This window comes from Siphateles boraxobius, unplaced genomic scaffold (genome assembly GCF_051911475.1).
Source record: "Siphateles boraxobius isolate OS27281-9 unplaced genomic scaffold, OSU_SipBor_1 12, whole genome shotgun sequence".
Lineage (NCBI taxonomy): Eukaryota > Metazoa > Chordata > Actinopteri > Cypriniformes > Leuciscidae > Siphateles > Siphateles boraxobius.
Genome location: NW_027508722.1, coordinates 17,101,390 through 17,120,466, shown reverse-complemented (window position 1 = coordinate 17,120,466; position 19,077 = coordinate 17,101,390). Strand labels below are relative to the sequence as shown.

General features: G+C 43.7%; 2 protein-coding genes across 9 annotated transcripts in view; one reads left to right on the top strand and one right to left on the bottom strand.

The window, feature by feature from the left end:
- col14a1a (collagen, type XIV, alpha 1a) overlaps positions 1–5,634 on the top strand; it is a 143,710-nt gene extending 138,076 nt beyond the window's left edge. For 3 of the 7 annotated variants that reach the window (XM_077209516.1, XM_077209510.1, XM_077209543.1), the window contains 3 exons: positions 302–379; positions 925–1,080; positions 3,982–4,385. In XM_077209516.1, coding sequence (XP_077065631.1) covers positions 302–379; positions 925–1,080; positions 3,982–4,241 — 494 coding nt within the window. In that variant the 3' untranslated portion in view covers positions 4,242–4,385. Of the gene's footprint in view, positions 1–301; positions 380–924; positions 1,081–2,921 lie in introns of all 7 variants that reach the window. The other 4 variants (XM_077209533.1, XM_077209520.1, XM_077209539.1 and 1 more) reach the window with 2 other exon arrangements.
- mrpl13 (mitochondrial ribosomal protein L13) overlaps positions 5,566–19,077 on the bottom strand; it is a 293,506-nt gene continuing 279,994 nt past the window's right edge. For both annotated transcript variants that reach the window (XM_077209645.1, XM_077209654.1), the window contains one exon: positions 5,566–6,616. In XM_077209645.1, the coding sequence (XP_077065760.1) occupies positions 6,592–6,616 (25 nt within the window). In that variant the 3' untranslated portion in view covers positions 5,566–6,591. The remainder of the gene's footprint in view (positions 6,617–19,077) is intronic.

Below are 19,077 nucleotides of genomic sequence, written 5' to 3'. Positions count from 1 at the left end.
TTAGACAAAACAACAAAACAAAAAAACATCTGTTTCAGCAGGTTTTGTTAGCAGTTCATCACTCAAGTGATTTTTTTTGTGACCACCTGTATTGCTGTTTTCATATCCAATGTCAACTTTTGATTGATAGATAGATGGATAGATGGATAGCAGAATGAATTATTAACACCTGCCAGGTCTTTTATTTCTTTCCAAATAGTCTTCTAAGCGTGTGGAATAGGTTAAATCACGTGGACAGAGAAGGATACAGCTACTTCAGATGGGTTTGCACATTCTAACATCTCTCCTTCTCTTTGCCTAGGTCTCTCAGGAGAAAGAGGAGAGAAGGGCAATCCAGGGGTAGGGACACAAGGCCCTCGTGGTCCTCAAGGACCCCCAGGTAAGAGACTGTTCAAATGTTACATTTAAGTCAAAATTACTACTTTGTCCTCAAGTAAGTAGTAAAAATGATTTGCAGTTCAGATTAGAAAAAAGTAGAGCTCAGTATCTTCAGACTGCACAGATTACAGGACTTTCCATTATTAAATGTCCTCTTTCAAAGAAAACACAAGCTTGCAAACTTTTAATAACCTCTGCACACATGTTGATCTGCTTTTAGTTCCTTTGATTCCTGTCTAGAATATCAAGCAGATATTGAAACAATATTTGGGTCAGAGAGAAATGTTTTCATATTGATTTTAGCTGTATGGCTGGTCGGTAGGCTTTGAAAAATGTCAGTGACTGCTCTCTGTTAATTGTGCTTTGATCAATATTCTTCAGAAATGAGATTCATTGAAGCACAATAGCTGTAAGAACTAGTGATATCTGAGAAGGATGTGGACTGGCAAAAGCTAAAACTCGTATTTTGTCAGGAAGAAAACCAGACACACTATGGGTGTGGTTTTATGAGGGAGATATTAATGCCCAATGTTTTATCCCACTCAGGGCCTCCTGGAGAAGGCCGGACAGGAAGTCAGGGCCCACCAGGGAGACCTGGGATTCAAGGCACCTCAGGACGTCCAGGTACCCCTGGTAGCCCTGGTTCTGCGGGACCCCCCGGCTACTGCGATCAGAACTCCTGCCTCGGGTACAACGTTGGAGGTAATCATCTCATTCTCTTCTGTCTCCCAAAAATTCCCTCTACCTGTCAAAGTTTCTCAATTTCATTCAAACTCATTCTATCAGATACAACCAGTGGGTCTAATTCACTAATTGTGTTCAAGAGATCTTATGGGTGGAGAAAGGGTTCTCGTGTGAAATCTCCACCGGATTCACAATGGGCATATGCACAAATTTGTTCTTATGTTAACAAATGCACATATGGAGCATGTATTAGCATAATACAGGCCCACATGCACTGACACACCAATATGTAAAAAAAAAACCAGCTCCATACAATCTACAGACAGACAGACGGACGATAGATCGATATATGGACTGACAGATTTGTTTAAATACAGATATAATGTTTGGCTAACATTCCCAATAAGTTATGAAAATGTTCTCAAAACGCCCAGTTTTTAAAATGTTTTAAAAACATTTATCGTTGTTATGTGGATTTTCACTATTTAACAATTTTGCAAGTATTAAGGGAACGTTACTTTTAATGTTCTCTGAACCATCTGAAAAAAGTAGTAAGGTATAAAAAACAAACTAACGTCCAACTAAAATGTTGCAGAAAAAAACAGTTCCATTAATGTATAAATAACAGTTTTTGTGCTAATGTTTTGACAACATTATTAAAGACCAGATAACTTTCAATGAACGTTCTGTTAACGTTACTGGAAGAATTGTTGTTCATAACTTTTGAGAGATCCTTGCTAGAACATTAAGTAAAGTTCTAGGAATGTTTCCTGTTAGCTGGGTAGACAGACATATAGAGAGACATTTAGGTTTTATGCACAAATAGGTTCATATGCCCAGTTAGTGAATGAAAGCCAATGAAATTTACATTCAGTTTCAAGGTAGCCTACATTTTGAAAGTCAATTATAGAGTTAGCCTGGTAACATCGTCCCTGACGAGTCCTTATTGAGCTGTGGGCTTAAGACTGCTTCAGGCTTCACTGATTATAATCACCGTAGAGAAAACTGACGAGAGAACATAACGCACCACTTCTATATTGTTATTCTCTGTGGTCTTTTGAAGTGCTTCGCAAGTTCTCGCTTGAGATTGTATTTTCAAAACTGGCTATGAAATGGCAAACCCATTGCTTTAAACAAGCTCATGGTCTGACTCAGAGATTTTTGTCCTATTAAACGGGCCCTTCCCAAACAGTTATTCTACTAATAAATTTCTCATGGAGTCTAAATGCTATCAAAGTTTAAGAGCAAGCTGTGTGCTTACAAGATTTCAGTATTTCAGTAAGCCATTTTAATATGGGAAAGGCTGGACGGAAATGGACAGCACTCTTCAAGTAATTGATTTATCAGATCCTAGCAAAGCTTTCTACTGAACGCCTCACGGATTATTGCAGTTTTGTGTTATGAAAAAAAGGCTAATTTTCTCTGGGGTTTCTGCCATGTAAGGCTGTTAAATGACAGTGTAATATTCCACTCAATAGATGAAATAATGCATCAACACTTTTAAGATCTATAAAGGTTATAGCCTTAAGCTTTCACAGTCAGCATAAAATCTTGCAACACAGCTTAATAGTATTGCAAATTGCTCTGTAACTTATTCGGCCCTCATTTTCTGGGACAATACTTCATTTCCAATGAGAGAATGTAAGTTTTATGTGTATTGACCAGGTTTTAATGCCTTATTGAGAATCCTTGACTCCCCTTCTGAAATGCCACTGTGTAAAGATTACAGTATGAGTGAGTCTGGCTGTTGAGGTGTTGCTGAAAACATCATTTGGATTACAGGATATCAGGCTCACATTTAACGCAATGTCTCTCTCCTCTTTTCCCGGGGCGTCACTGTCTCAAACCTGCATGTGAAGGTCCAGAGCAGTATGATAATGACTACTGAGAAACAGTAGAGAGCCATCTGCTCTTCTCCTCTCTCCCTTTCTTCATCCCACTTCCTTCCATGGGCCAAAACCAAAGACTGTATCTGGGGAAGGTCTTTTCCACACAATCGAGAACATAAAATCCACCTTGAAAATCCCTACCTGGTTCCCCAACCCTCTAAACGTCACCACCATTGAAGCCCCATGCTTTTTAACCCATCTGAGCATTGTGCAAACCTCAATTTAAGTTTGTTTTCAGACAAACAATGAGTTTTTGTCTCATTGAACTAGTTCTCCAAACTTTTCTTGCTTTAATGTCCTCTTATTTTGTTTTATGGTCTATAATAACTGAAGAAATCCACCCGTTAGCATTCCTGTTTTTCTTTATGACAGCTGCTTGCCTGGCGCGGGACCCTTGGAAGTATGTGATTTTAAATCTGCCATCTCTGCTCACGGGTGCTAAATTCTGCTCCAGGTTTTTTTTTGAGCCAATCACCTGAGCCATAAAATTCCGTGTGACTAATTGCTCTAGAGCGGCAGGAAAATGATGTCACGATTATGCTGATTGGCTGATGGAAACACATGTATGGTCTTTAACAGCCTTTCGAAATTGATCAGTCACTCCACCTTATTTTGGAATGCTGAAGTAAGCTATTTTCTGTTCATTAGCCACTGTAGGTAAATAGCTTGAAGACAAACAGCATAACAGACTGTTTTTGTACAACTAAAATAACTGGATAACAACGGAAATTCTTGCACATTCAAGTTCCTAATGGCAGCACCCTCAAAAATAAGGCGGATATCACAGATGCTTTAATGAAATATTTGCATTCTGTCGGAATATATCGGCTAACTAAGTCATGCTAACCAGCTAAACCTCGACCCCTTGGTCTAAACTAAGCTAATCATAATAACTCCCTTTTTCCTTTCTGCTCTGACTTTGTGCCTTTTTCTCTCTGCCATTTCCTTCTCTCTCTAACTCAACGCTTGCTCACTTGGTGGTGGTGACTGAAAAGATGGCAACCGATCTAATTCCCCCATGTTCCCATAGTACAACAGTTACCCTCCAACCCCTACCAAAACTACGGCCCCGCCACCAACTACGACGACGAGGAGGATGACGAGGACCCTTACCGTGGCTACCGTGCCTACCCTCCTCAGTACCACCCTGACCCCCATGCCTCCAGGCTTGCCCCCGCCCACCCTGGTGACACGGTGGGGATGAGGTCACCTGGCGCACGCCGCTTCTCCCGCAGCATGGCCGAAGAGGGGAGCATCGGTGAGTCGGAAGTACAAGAGAAGGCCAAATAGCCTGGGTGGCCAGCAAACCAACCATCCACACACACTTTTCATCAGAATATCCTGCAGGATAGGACTGAGGGAAATCTGAAAAAAGTGCCTGCTATATGCATCCTTATATGGGGTGGGTGTGTGGAGAAGATTAGAAAATTGAACTGTGCCGATATTCATTCAGTGACTTTTCTGTCTTTTTTGAGGCTGCATGTAGCCAATGAGATGAAAAGCAAGTTCAAAGAAAACAAAACAATCTTAATGAGTATTTTTGTCTTGATGTCCAGTAAAATATCGAAACATTCTTTAAAAGAAGAGATGCATTAGTGTGAAGCAAAATTGTGTTAGATAATACATTTATTAATACATTAATTAAATGACCCCCCCCCCCCCCCCACACACACACACACAAAAAATATATTTATATTAAATAATTTACTCTTACCTCATTGTCAGATTTTTTTTCTAGTGGTTTTACTTTCATTAACTTTTTTTTTTTGAAAAATAAGTTATTCATGATATATATATATATATATATTCCACACTGAATTTGGACTTTTTGTTCCATGTTTAAAGCATTTCCCTCACTATATTTAGATTTATTCTTAAAGATGTCATGATAAAAACACACTTAAATATTTACTCTCTGGAATTAAGTCTTACTATTTTACACAACATTGGTCTTTACATAAATGTAGCTTCTTTTTTTTTTTTAAGGATGTTCACAGATATTATTGGAAATCAACAAAAATGAGCAAGAGGATTATTGCAGCGCAGTGGTTTTGAATTGTGAAGTCCATAACTTTTGTAAATGATAATGGGGGTGTCTGTACAGTTTGTGTATTTTTTAAAGTGCATATTAGTGATCTGCTATATTACAAATTTCACAAATGTTTACAGCATTTTGCAGTTATCTGGAACTGGCTGTTTAAGTTATTTTATTTAGAGAAGAAAATACCTCTCTTGATGCTTTTGATGTTCTTATCACTAGCAGTCATTTATGAAAAGCTGAATTCTTAATCACACTTATTAATGAACCAAACATAATCTCCTAATTTTTCATTGGTCCGTCACAGTAACACCACACAATTTGTCAGGATCGTAATTGTATTACCACACATTTATGTGAAGTTCCTTTACCTATGGTCTTGTAAGATGAAGTGTCATGCGGCTCTCAAACTGTTTTTCTATAAAAGAAGAGCTCAGCATTGTGTCTCTGTGGTCCTGTTTCTCACTGTGAAAGAGACCAGAAGAGTTTAGAGTTAGGCCTGTGGTCTATCGTCCTTTCAGAAGGAATCAAACTGCATGTGGAGCGGGTGCCAGTGGAAAGACTCATCACCAGAGCTTTGAATCTACAAAGTAATTTATTTTTACTTTATTATTAGTTTTTGTAACCAATAAAACTGTACTGCAAAATGACTCGAGATGATGTCTCGTCTGGCCTTAGTGGTTTTCCATTCCGTCTGCTGCTAATTGGTCGCCCACAGAAAGTTTTAAAAAATGACATTTTACATGTAAAACAACACATTTTCTTTTGAATAAACATGTTTGGTATAATGAGCTCAAATAATGTAACATGCACTGCCTTGTAAATTCATTCATTTATAAGCAAACTCAGTTTAACCTGTACATAAAAAAATTGAACATCGCAACAAACACCAGAGGCTAACAAGGGCGTTTCATTTCTATCCCAAGACAATGTTTTTTAGAAGTTAAGCAGACTTCAAAAAGGCTAAAGTAGCAACAAAGGGCTTATAGAGCCATATGAAGTTAATTAGGGCCGAAACGACAGTTGAATTAGAGCTGAATCAGGCTTCAGAGAGGCTGCTAAAGCCATTTGTGGAACAAGAAAAGGCCAAAGTATCTGAGCTTTATTACTACAGTCACAGCTAAATGAATAGGGCTGCAATTTAACTACCTCTCTGCCTTGTCCCAGGTTTCGATAAATACACATTCCCCCGGTTTCACAGACAAGGCTTGAGATATTCCCAGGCTAAAATGCACGTTTGAGCCGTTTGAACTGAAAGAAACTTGCACTGACATATCTTAAAATATGCAAGTGCCATTGTTTTGTCTCAAGATGCTCACCAGTAATGTTTGTTTCTAAAAACTACTTGTATGTCCTAATTTAACTAAGCCCGAATCCTGGCTTAATCTAAGCCCTGTTTGTGAAACAGGGCCTTTGTCAAAAGAATTAATCTCTATTAAGTATGTTATGTGTTTGTGTTTAAATATCAAACATACCAAAAGTTGACAAATGAACGATTTATGAGACATAATTTATTTCATATTAACAATAAAAAAAGACATTTCCAAGTCCCAAACTCTTAGACAAACTACGACAAAATCCGGGGAAACTGCATTATGATGCTCATTTCATCCTGTAGTCTTCTGGCCTGTGAACACAATAGACAGAAAAAAAAATATTTAATATTCAAAATCAACATTATGCTATAAAGACTGAGATATGAAGGCTAAACTAAGAGCAATTGAAATTGAAATTGTTGCGAATGAAAAACAAGACAAAACAGGATCTTGAAACTTCCAGACAAATCCAATAGTATCCAGCTGCAGACCCGCAGCACCACCAGTTTCAGAACCCCAGCGCCAGAACCGGAAGTAAGGGGCGGAGCTTACGTTCTAACACCAGCGCCAGGACCGGAAGTGAGGGGCGGAGCTTACGTTCTAAACCGAGTAACGCCACCTAACGTTTTGGAGCGTAATTTGCTTAGACACGAAACGTCATTATTACACACGAAATGTCATACTTTATACTTATTATAATGATACATTAAGGTATAGTACAATAAGCATTTAAAACATTGATTTTGTGTAATATAATTCTATATAGTTATCCGTTTTATTGTATTATGAGAGTTACTTCCTGATCGTGAAAATAATGCTTGAAACTTATGGTCATTTTATATAAAATATACTTTATTTCACAAGAACATGTGCAGCATGCATTTTTCTTTATGTAAAATAATGTCAAAAATCTAAAAAGAGAGAGAAAATCCGGCATTGTTTTAAAAGAAACCATAAAAATGTACCGTACTTCAAATAATAGCCGAGTCCCAAATAGACGATTGTCTCTTTACACGCCTGGTGTGGCTGCAGGTCTGGGTAAATATAAGTCCGGTCTCAAATAGAGGTCGGGTCTGTTTTTTAGTTTCAGGTTGTATTAAATCTTCTAAAACCCGTCAGATCGTCCGCTTTTTGGCGGAATAGAATGACTGCTGCGCATGACAGGGCGCTTAACGAGCAGAGAGAGAGAGAGCCCCGGCCGCGCGCGCGCGCACTCTCACGTCTTCAAACAACACGAGCACTGTCTTGCTCTTTATTTGTCACATACCAGTTATAGTTCATACAACGAGTAGTGACTCACTGTGTAATAAAAACATACCCTAAATATTATTTAAAAGGTGCAACAATTTTTAATATTTTTAAATACTTGCAAAAATAACCATGCTTGTGTCATTGTAAATAATTCCGCCCCTCCCTCACTTCCGGTTCTGGCGCTGGGGTTCTGGCACTGGGGTTCTGAAACTGGTGGTGCTGCGGGTCTGCAGCTGGATATATCTCGACAAATGTGTAACTGTACATGACATCCTTTAGTGCTTTCTCTTTTTAAATGACAATTGATTATATTGTTCCAGTTAGAAACAGTATTTTTTATTTACTGTAAAAAAAAATTCGAATGATTTTGTCTTTTAAAAAACAAAATTCATGATTTTACAAAATCATGAATTAATTTAGTTTATTTAATTGTACACTATTAAAAATTTGGGGTCAGTGAGATTTAAGGAAATTAATAAATAAATGTATAATGTTAAAGATATTGTTAAAGACATACAAAAGATTTCTATTTGAAATAAATTGTTCTTTTATTCTTCAAAGAATCCTGAAAAAAAGTGTCAGTTTCCACAAAAATATTTAGTAGCGTGACTGTTTAGAACATCGATAAGAAGAAATGCAGCAAATCAGCATATTAGAATGATTTCTGAAGGATCATGTGACACTAAAGACTGGAGTAATGATGCTGACAATTCAGTTTTGCATCACAGAAATAAATTACATTTTAAAACATAGAACACTTATTTTAAAGAGTAATATTTCTACAATATTACTGTTTGTATTGTGTTTTTAATCAAATGAATGCAGCATGATGAGCATAAGAGACTTCCTTCAAAAAAATTGAACTTACTGATTCCAAATCTTTGATTGTTATTGTATATGTGATGTCACACATAAGTATGCCAACTAGTACCGAGGAAATTTCATCCGAATGTTAAAAATTCACCACCCTGTCGTTGCCAAGTCAGAAACAGTCCCAAACTGGAACAGAGGGGTCAGGGGCCCAGGGGCCTGCAGAGTAATGACACTGACCCACATTAAGGGTCTTGCTCAGAGACACATCCATCACCATGACAACAGTGTCACCTTGTCACCATCCCAACCACTGCCTCGGGATGGCATCTGATCGCTGCTGATATTACCATGTCCAACACTGAAGGGCATTTTGCAGTTTGAATCATAATGGGGAAAAGAATGGCATATATCTGTGATCTGTCATTTAGGCTACATGAAGTATGAACCGAGTTACATGAATCACATGATGTAGAACGCATGGATTACATAAGTCAAATGTAATTAAAATTCAACCTACAAGAATGAGATAACGTTCATCTTATGTCTGAGTAAAAAAAAAAAAACATTTTCAATGAGACCTATGAAGGATTGCTCTTAATACATGGCAAACATTGTCTGAGAAGCATAAAGATCTGCACGATAACAGAGTCACGTTTGTACTTTCGAGGCAGCAGCACACATACAGAACAGCATATTTGTGCTGTACAGTGGTAAAACAACCAGCACTTCAGCAAATCTGGATATTGTGATTCAAACAAGGACCCGATCCAGTTAATAAATGCATTGTAAATGTCAACTTTTGGTATTTCAGATGACTGCATGCATTCGGTCTAAGAATGTTTTGTATTTTTTAGTCAACTATAGATGCACAATACTAACTAAACAGGGATTTCTTGAGTCAGATATTGGCTTGTTGCACACGTACATACAGTACGAATGCAAGACACTGACCTTGAACAGGTCAGACGAGATCAATAATTTATCAGTAATAATCAATTAGAAACTCAATTTCGTGCTGGACTTATTTTAATATGTTGATTGAAAGTCCTTGTAATTAATATAAACTAGCCATTACCATGCCACCTACCTACTGATTCAGAAGTTAAGTAATTTCCGAGAGTACAACAATAATGAGAGCTTGCATTATTTTCAGACAACGTCTCACTGTTCACTGAACTCTATAGACTAAAAAGCCAATTTCATGTTGGGAGCCAAGTTTCTCATTAGAGCAGCTCTATTAGGCTACAAGAGAATGAAAACAAGTGATTTACATTTCTTGAAGGAAAAACTGCTACTTACAAGGCAGCAAAAGAATCATGTAAAAATGTATAGTTAATCTCAGGTTTAGTTAAACTTTAGTTCTGTGTAAATGAAGAGACACTGTTGCAAACAGTAGGCTAATCAACACATAGACAAGTTCACACCGAACACCTTTTTGCATTTCGCATCGCTGCTTTTAAATTGTATTTCTATGCCAAGACTCGCGTATCAGCTCTGATTTTAAAATGAAGTGTTGAGTTAAAGAAATTCTCTTAGCTTACTTCTTTAGCTTTTTTTTCCCCATTAAGCCCAAAAAATATGTCGGTTTTGTGCTTATATGCGTACAGCTGAACGCATACCCTTTTTTAAAAGTATACTGCGCAAACACAGGCAGTGTCTTAATCCAGTGTCCAAGTTATGACAAATAAAAATGTCTTTGTTTGTTTGAGGTGGTTAAGCACCTGCTACTCTAGTTTAAACAAGTACACTCAATTATATTACCTTCAAATTGCGCAAATAGAAAATACGTCCAATGGAAAACCCGTCAATTTCGCAAAAACTCCCATATTATGCAAAACGACTCGGTTACTAACGTAACCTCGGTTCCCTGAGAGGAGGGAACGAGTATTGCGTAAGTAGCTTACGCTATGGGAAAACTCCTTTTCTCGAGAATATTGAAGTCTTTATGTAAAACGCATTGCAGCTGCACAGCTGACAGCAATGAACGAAGGCAGCTCGGTCATTGGCTGTGCTGCGGCAACTTGCTCGAACCAATGACGGGGCGACTCTGAATGCGCGACCAATGAGCGCGCTTCGCGCCCGCGCGCGTCAGAGCCCGCCAAGATGGGCGTGGCCAAGAGCTATATATTGGGCGCCCCGTCATGAGAGTTCTTTAGGTTAAAACGACTGAAGCGAACTAACCAAGCACAAGCACGGCAGCTTACGCAATACTCGTTCCCTCCTCTCAGGGAACCGAGGTTACGTTAGTAACCGAGTCGTTCCCTTTCGAGAGGTCTCTCCTATTGCGTAAGTAGCTTACGCTATGGGAACACCATGCAAAATGCCGTGCGTGCTGAACTTCGCCTTATGATAGCCAGAGGCAGGTGCCTGAGCTAAAAAAGCAAAGTTATCATCCAACTAGCCGGCAGAGGCGAGCTTTATATGTGGGAAAGAATACAGAGCGGCTAGAAGGCGCTCAGTGTGACACAAGCACATACATAATCTAGATACGAACTCGTAGTTCAACTAGCATCATGCTGATAGTACATTGGAATGCAGTGTCGGGACCTGTAGGTTGTAGAACCTGATAAATGTGGACGGTGAGGCCCAGCCTGCCGCCGCACAAATATCCTCGATCGGTATCCCGCTCGACCATGCCCAGGAAGAAGCCACACTCCTGGTGGAGTGTGCTTTGACTCCCCAGGGGCATTGAAGTCCCTTAGCTTCATAAGCCAGCGCTATAGCTTCAACTATCCAGTGAGAGATTCTCTGCTTTGAAACGGCGGAACCTTTCGTACGGCCGCCAAAGCATACAAACAGTTGTTCTGTCTGTCTGAATAGGGCAGAACGCTCCAAATACACTCTGAGAGCCCTAACGGGGCAGAGTAGATTAGCGTCGTGTTCGTCTGCTGGGGACGATAGCGCAGTTAGGGAGATAACCTGTGCTCTGAAGGGAGTGGTGAGCACTTTAGGAATATACCCATGTTTCGGTCTAAGGACGACCCTGCAGTCGTTAGGTCCGAATTCTAGGCAGGCAGCGCTTGTCGAAAGCGCGTGCAGGTCGCCCACTCTCTTGACCGAGGCGAGTGCCAGCAAGAGCGCAGTCTTGAGCGAGAGCTGTTTAAGGTGCACGGTTCGGAGTGGTTCGAACGGAGGCCCTTTAAGAGCGTCTAGGACAGTAGCTAGGTCCCAGATCGGCACTGAGGGGGGGCGTGAAGGGTTCATCCTCCTAGCGCCCCTTAGGAAACGAATAATTAGGTCGTTTCTTCCCAATGGACGTTCCATTACAGGGTCGTGTGATGCTGTGATGGCCGCCACATATACTTTGAGCGTGGAGGGGGCGCGGCCCGCCTCCAGAAGCCCTTGTAGAAAAGCGAGTACGTTCGTAATCTCGCATGTTTCAGGGTTCAGGCCCTTGGCATTACACCAGACACTGAACACTTTCCATTTCTGGGCATATAAGCGTCTCGTGGAGGGCGCCCGCGCCTCAGCGATGGTTTTTAGTGCTCCGCTCGTGAGGTTCCTGGGAACCCGTTGAGGGGCCATGCATGAAGGGCCCACAGATCGGGGCGGGGATGAAATATCATCCCGTTGGCCTGACTGAGGAGGTCTGGCCTCAGTGGAATCGGCCGTGGTGCAGATTGCATTTGCATCAGATCTGGAAACCATGTTTGGTTCTTCCAGAGTGGGGCTATCAGCAGCACTGCGTCTTTCTCCTCTCTGACCCGACTGATGACCTGCGGTAGCATCGCGATCGGGGGAAAGGCATATAAGGGACGGCTCGGCCAGCTCTGGGCGAGCGCATCCATGCTTTTCGTGAAGAAAAGAGGGCAGTGCGCGTTCTCCTTGGAGGCGAAGAGGTCGATCTCCGCTTTGCCAAAGGTTTTCCATAACCAGTGAATCGTCAGCGGGTTGAGAGCCCATTCTCCTGGGAGAATTTTGTCTCTGGATAGCATGTCCGCCCCCTGGTTCAGGGCACCTGGCACATGCGCTGCTCTCAGCGAGCGCAAGTTGTGCTGGGACCATAAAATGAGTCTCCTGGCCATTGAATGCATGGAGCTCGACCTGAGTCCACCCTGGCGATTTATGTACGATACTACCGTCATGTTGTCCGTTCGGACCAAGACGTGTTCGTTTCTCAGCTGTGGGAGCAGGGCTCTGAGAGCCAAAGCGACCGCTTTCATTTCCAGACAGTTTATGTGTAGGCGCTTCTCCGGGTTTGACCAAAAGCCGGAGACAGGCCTGCCCTCGTAAAGGGCCCCCCAACCTATTTTGGAGGCATCTGTCGTTATCATCTTTCTCCTTGTGTTCACACCCAGACTCACGCCTGACTGGTACCAGTCGGCGGCTTTCCAGTGCGTCAGGGCTTTTATACAGCCGTGGTTCGCTCTGATTAAAAGGTGGCCCGAACGCCACGCGTGAGTAGGGACGCGGCTCTTGAGCCAGCGTTGGAGAGGGCGCATATGCAACAATCCTAGCTGGAGTACGGCCGATGCTGAGGCCATGAGACCGAGCATCCTCTGAAACCGCTTGACGGGGGCGAGCGCGCCCGCCCTGAATGATGTTGCAAGGCGCCGGATGGTGAGCGCGCGCTCTGATGAGAGACGCGCCTTCATTTGCATCGAGTCTAGAACTATTCCCAGGAAAGAAATCCTCTGGCTGGGAGATAGTATGCTTTTTGCAAAATTGATTCTTAGACCCAGGCATTCTAAATGGCTGATAATCCAAGATCTGTGTGTTATTAACTGACTCTCTGATTGTGCTAGGATCAGCCAATCGTCGAGATAATTCAGTATTCGCACTCCCCTTCGCCTTAGGGGGGAAAGTGCTGCATCCATACATTTCGTGAATGTACGGGGAGCCAGGGACAGGCCGAACGGAAGTACTGTGTACTGGTACGACTGTCCCTCGAAAGCGAATCTCAGAAACGGCCTGTGATGAGGCGCTATTGGAATGTGAAAGTAAGCATCTTTCAGATCCACTGAGAGAAACCAATCTCCTGGGCGTACTTGCGCGAGGATATGCTTGGTTGTTAACATTCTGAACGAGCGAATCATTAGTGCTTTGTTCAGGTGTCTGAAATCTAGGATGGGGCGGAGACCGCCATCCTTTTTCGGGACGAGAAAATAGCGGCTGTAAAAACCTGCCTCGCTCAGAGAGGGGGAAACAGTTTCCACAGCGCCCTTTTCTATTAGTTTGCGCACCTCGGTGCGTAGAACATGTGAGCACTCTTTTCTCACTTTCGTCTCGACCACAGTCGTAAAACGTGGTGGTCTGCGAGCGAACTGGAGCGAGTATCCGTGCTTTACTATATTCAATACCCATTTCGGCATATCTGGAATATTTTCCCATGCCGCTGCGTGTACAGATATGGGCTGAATACAGGCTAGGGGCGGGCCGCTGTGACGCAGGGACCCGGCCAGCGAATCGCCTGAGCTCATAGCTCTCAGAGGCGCGGGCGCGCGCTGACCAGCTGAGTGAATGGGCGCGTGTGTGATTACAGCAGCGCGCGCTGTGTCTGTAAAACTCGCAGCCTGGGCTGGGGTTGTGTTTGACACTGTAAGGACAGTGTTTATAAGTGGGGGTGCATAAACAGTGGTAGGCACACGCGTCACTTTTATAATGTTTCCCGCTTTTACTGGGGATGAATTTATAACTGTGTGAACAGTGCTTGTGTGTAGTGGTGCGTACATGACCGTAGGCACGTGATCTACATTCATGGGGTGCGCAGCTTGAGCTGGGAATGAATTTGGCACTGTTTTGACAGTATCTGGGAATGCACACCTTGTGGACATGTGAACCCTTAGTGACACAGGCAGAAAAAGACTCTTTTTGTGTTTTCTGTGCGTCGCCGTAAAAACGGCGTTTGTTTGCAGGTGAGCGAGCTCTGTGACTGGCCCATTGACTGCTGTATGAACATATCCAGCCGCCTGTAAGGGGACTGGGTAATGCTTGAGCTTTTGCAGAGAGAGTGGTCCGGCTTTTGCGAGACACGCACTCTCTCTTTTCATTCTTGTGGCTAGGACGGCTTTCGAGGCTCGGGGTTCAGCACAATCTTGGGCCGAGGACCCCGTCGCTCAGAAGGCGGCTTGCGGTTGTGAGAGCGCGAGCGGCGTCGAGCGTCAGCCTGAGGCGCGGGCTGAGAGGCGGTGGGGGCTGTTCTAGCCCGCTGCGGCTGCGGCGGCCTCTGTCTGCTCTGCGATGAGCTGGAGCGCTTGGGCAGGAAATGCCGCATAGCTTGTGAAGCATTCTGGGCCTCAGTGAAGCGTTCGGCGAAACCCTTAACCGCCGGTCCAAACAGCCCGCTGGTGGAGATAGGCGCGTCGAGAAATGGCGCCTTATCCGCGTCCTTCATCTCAGTCAGAGTCAACCACAGATGGCGCTCGAGAACAGTCAAATTAGCCATGGCACGGCCGATAGACTGGGCGGTGGCCTTCGTGGCTCGCAGGGCTATGTCAGTCGCGCTGCGTAGGTCCTTAAAGGCTTCGGGTTCGGGGCCAGACTCGTCCATAGAGCGGAGAAGCTTGGCTTGGAACACTTGAAGTACCGCCATAGAGTGAAGCGCTGATGCAGCTTGGCCGGCGGCGGCGTAGGCGCGACCGGCGAGAGCTGCAGTAGTGCGGCAGGGCTTCGAGGGGTGGGAAGCTTTGGCTTTCCATCCGGTGGTGGAGGGCGGGCAGAGATGATTGGCCACGGCCTCCTCGAGGGGCGGTGTTCCCTCGTAGCCTCTTTCCTTCGCGCCGTCCACAGAGGAGAGCGAGGAAGAAAAAGAAGGCTTTAGGCGCGCAGAGTGGGGGGCTTTCCACGACTTGGTGAGTTCGTCGTGAACTTCCGGGAAGAAGGGAGAAGGCCTTTGCCGAGGGGCCTGCTGGCGCCCCTGCAGAAACCACTCATCCAGTCGGCTCCGGGTTGGTTCTTCGGGAGAAGACCAATCGAGCCCGAGGTCTTCCACGGCCTTAGAGAGAACGCGGATAATCTCGCTATCCATGGTGGAGCCCCCGCTCGCGCTAGCTAGCGTCGACGGGGCGGGGTCGAGAGTGGAGCCCGGCCAGTCGTCCGATGCAGCGTCGATTGACAAGCTGTCATCCATTCCCCCGTCGTCCTCGGACGCGCCGAAAGTCACAAGGCCCACCGCTCTGCTAGAGGGGTGTGGGTCCGGCTGGGTGAACTGAACCGGCGGTGGGGAAGGCAAGAGCGGCGGTGAAGCACGCGGAGACTGGCTCGGCGTGACGTCACTGAGCTCAGGTTCAGGAAGCCTCTGTGAGCGGCGCTTTTTCTTAGTGCGCGGCTCGAACAGAGGGATGGCGGCGATGGGCTCGCTCACGGCGAAAGCGGCGAGGCGAGCCCGCAGTGCGGAGAGACCCAGGTCGTCACATTCGGGGCATCCGCCCTTGGTCAAAGCAGCTTCTGCGTGGTCCCGGCCCAGGCAGCGAGCGCAGATGATGTGACGATCCCCGTCCGGGAGAAGGTCTCTGCACGACGCGCAGGAAGGCATTTGAAACAACGCCTGGAAAATTTGCTCTTTTACAAGTGTCGCAGAGCGAACAGATGTAAATACTTGCATGAGCAGTACGCCGGATGGCTCAGTAGGATCGCGTTAGAAGGCGGCTGAAGGTGCCGACGTCCTCGTAGCAAATCCCGCTGGTATGCTTTTCGACGGCGAAGCTTCAATAATCCGGAGGATCCAGCGAAGAAGGTGTTCGCTGAAGGAGATTAAATCTAAAGAACTCTCATGACGGGGCGCCCAATATATAGCTCTTGGCCACGCCCATCTTGGCGGGCTCTGACGCGCGCGGGCGCAAAGCGCGCTCATTGGTCGCGCATTCAGAGTCGCCCCGTCATTGGTTCGAGCAAGTTGCCGCAGCACAGCCAATGACCGAGCTGCCTTCGTTCATTGCTGTCAGCTGTGCAGCTGCAATGCGTTTTACATAAAGACTTCAATATTCTCGAGAAAAGGAGTTTTCCCATAGCGTAAGCTACTTACGCAATAGGAGAGACCTCTCGAAAGGGAAACGTTTTTACGCTCGCATGACGTGGTTTTTGAGGAAGTTCGAAAAAGGAATATTTCAAAAAAACTGCAATGGAAAAAGTTTTTGCGCATTTACAAGCCACCTGATGTAGATGGCGCGGTATGTTTGGACAGAAGACAAGACAGAGTTGATCAAACTCATAAAATACACTGGATTCTAAACCACTAAGAAATGCCACAATTTATCAAGACCTTGAAGCAGATATGAGGAAGAAACACCCAGAAACACCTCATACGCAGCCGCTCCCAAATATAAGGGGCTTTCCTTGCCATTAATGCTTGGATAACATGCCTACGTCTCCTTCAATTAAAAATAATGGCTAGTGCGGTGGCTGGGATGTAAACCTACAGTACCAACATCCGTTTCCATAATTGTTGCAATGACTTATCTCGAGAGGAAAAAATTACGTTTAACTTCAGTTAATGGAAACGTCATAATTTCACAATAGTTTTTTTTAATCGACATTTATAAAATATGTAAAAGTTTTGCACAAATCTGTGATGGAAACGCAGCTAGTGTCTGTAGAAATGTTGGTTTTACTCAGCAATGTGTTTATCTAGACCAATATATAAATATATGCAAGGCAGAAATGACCAAACACAATCCAGGATGCAAGGAATATTAATAAAGTACTTGAATATTAAAAAATCACTTAAAATAATAATCACGACACGACACTTAAATAAATAAAATGAAGCAGCCTGGGAACTGTGCATTTAATCCTGACATATGTAAATTACATGATTTAAGGTTTTTACATTCATCTACAATAATAAGGAACAGTGTATGTAGAAAGAGAGAGAGAGAGAGAGAGAGAGAGAGAGAGAGAGAGAGAGAGAGAGAGAGAGAGAGAGAGAGAGAGAGAGAGAGAGATGCATGAGAGATCAAGTAAGGTTAAACTCTCAGATCTCTTGGCACAGAAGGAGAGAGCGGTGTTTCGGCCACATTAAATAAAAGCAATGCCTTCCGAAATCTTTGAGCCATCCTGAAAAGTCAAGCCAAAACATTTCGATTGCCCCCTATTGACTGGCTGCTGTATAGGTCATAAACCCCGCCCTCTCCATGTAAAAAATCCAATTACACTTCAAATAATTTTTTACCGAAGATGGTTTCTGTCATTTTAGGCAGTTCTTATCACGCTGACGTATGCTCAAGTGTTCGTTTTCCCAGTAAGTTTGGTTTTAGTTAGTTATTTGATGCTATAAAAACGGTGTAATGTCATGATTGACAGCTGTTCTTGCGATTGAGTGAGTGTCAGGACCTGTATACCGGGCTCTACCTCAGGATCCGAACGTACGGCAACGACCGTACAGTGGAAGGAAGCGGAGACACATCGTCCATTTTTTTATTACAGTCTATGGCCTAGGGACACATTTAACTTCCACCCAGTTACCCTATATATGCTGAAATCAGTAAAGACAACCTTTTTTAATGTCATATTTACAGTTAGGTCCATATATATTTGGACACAGGCACAATTTTTCTTTTTTTCAGGTATTTACCAACACATATTCAAGCTATAGTTATTTAATGGATATGGGCTGAAAGTGCACACTCTCAGGTTTAAATTGAGGGTATTTACATCCAAATTGGAGGAAGGGTTTAGGAATTACAGCTCTTGAGAGAGCCACCCCCCCCCCCCCCCCCTTTTTAAGGGACCAAAAGTAATTGGACAATTGAATCAAAAGCGATTTCATGGACAGGTGTGGGCTATTCCTTCGTTATTGCGTTATCAATTAAACAGGTAAAAGGTCTGGAGTTGATTCTAAGTGTGGTATTTGCATTTGGAGTATATTGCTGTGAACATACATCATGCGTTCAAAGGAACTCTCCATGCAAGTAAAACAGGCCATCATTAGGCTTCAAAAACAAAATAAATCCATCCGAGAGATAGCAGGAATATTAGGAGTGGCCAAATCAACAGTTTGGTACATTCTGAGAAAAAAAGAATCCACTGTGAGCTCAGCAACATAAAAAGGCCTGGACGTCCACGGAAAACAACAGTGGTTGATGATCGCAGGATCCTCTCCATGGTAAAGAAAAACCCATTCACAACATCTAGCCAAGTGAAGGACACTCTCCAGGAGGTAGGCGTGTCATTGTCAAAGTCTACAATCAAGAGAAGACTTCACGAGAGCAAATACAGAGGGTTCACCACAAGGTGCAAACCATTCATAAGCATCAAGAATAGAAAGGCCAGATTAGACTTTGCCAAAAAGCATCTAAAAAAGCCTGATCAGTTCTGGAAAAGCATTCTTTGGACGGATGAAACTAAGATCAACCTGTACCAAAATGACGGGAAGAAAAAAGTATGGAGAAAGCTTGGAACAGCTCATGATCCAAAGAATACAACATCTTCTGTAAAACATGGTGGAGGCAGTGTGATGGCATGGGCATGCATGGCTTCCAGTGGCACTGGATCACTGGTGTTTATTGATGATGTGACAGAAGACAGAAGCAGCCGGATGAATTCTGAAGTGTATAGGAATATACTGTCCGCCCAGATTAAGCCAAATGCAGCAAAGTTGGTTGGACGGCGCTTCACGGTACAGATGGACAATGATCCAAAACACACTGCAAAAGCAACCCAGGAGTTTTTTAAGGAAAAGAAGTGGAATATTCTGCAATGGCCGAGTCAATCACCTGATCTCAACCCGATTGAGCATGCATTTCACTTGCTGAAAGTAAAACTAAAGGCA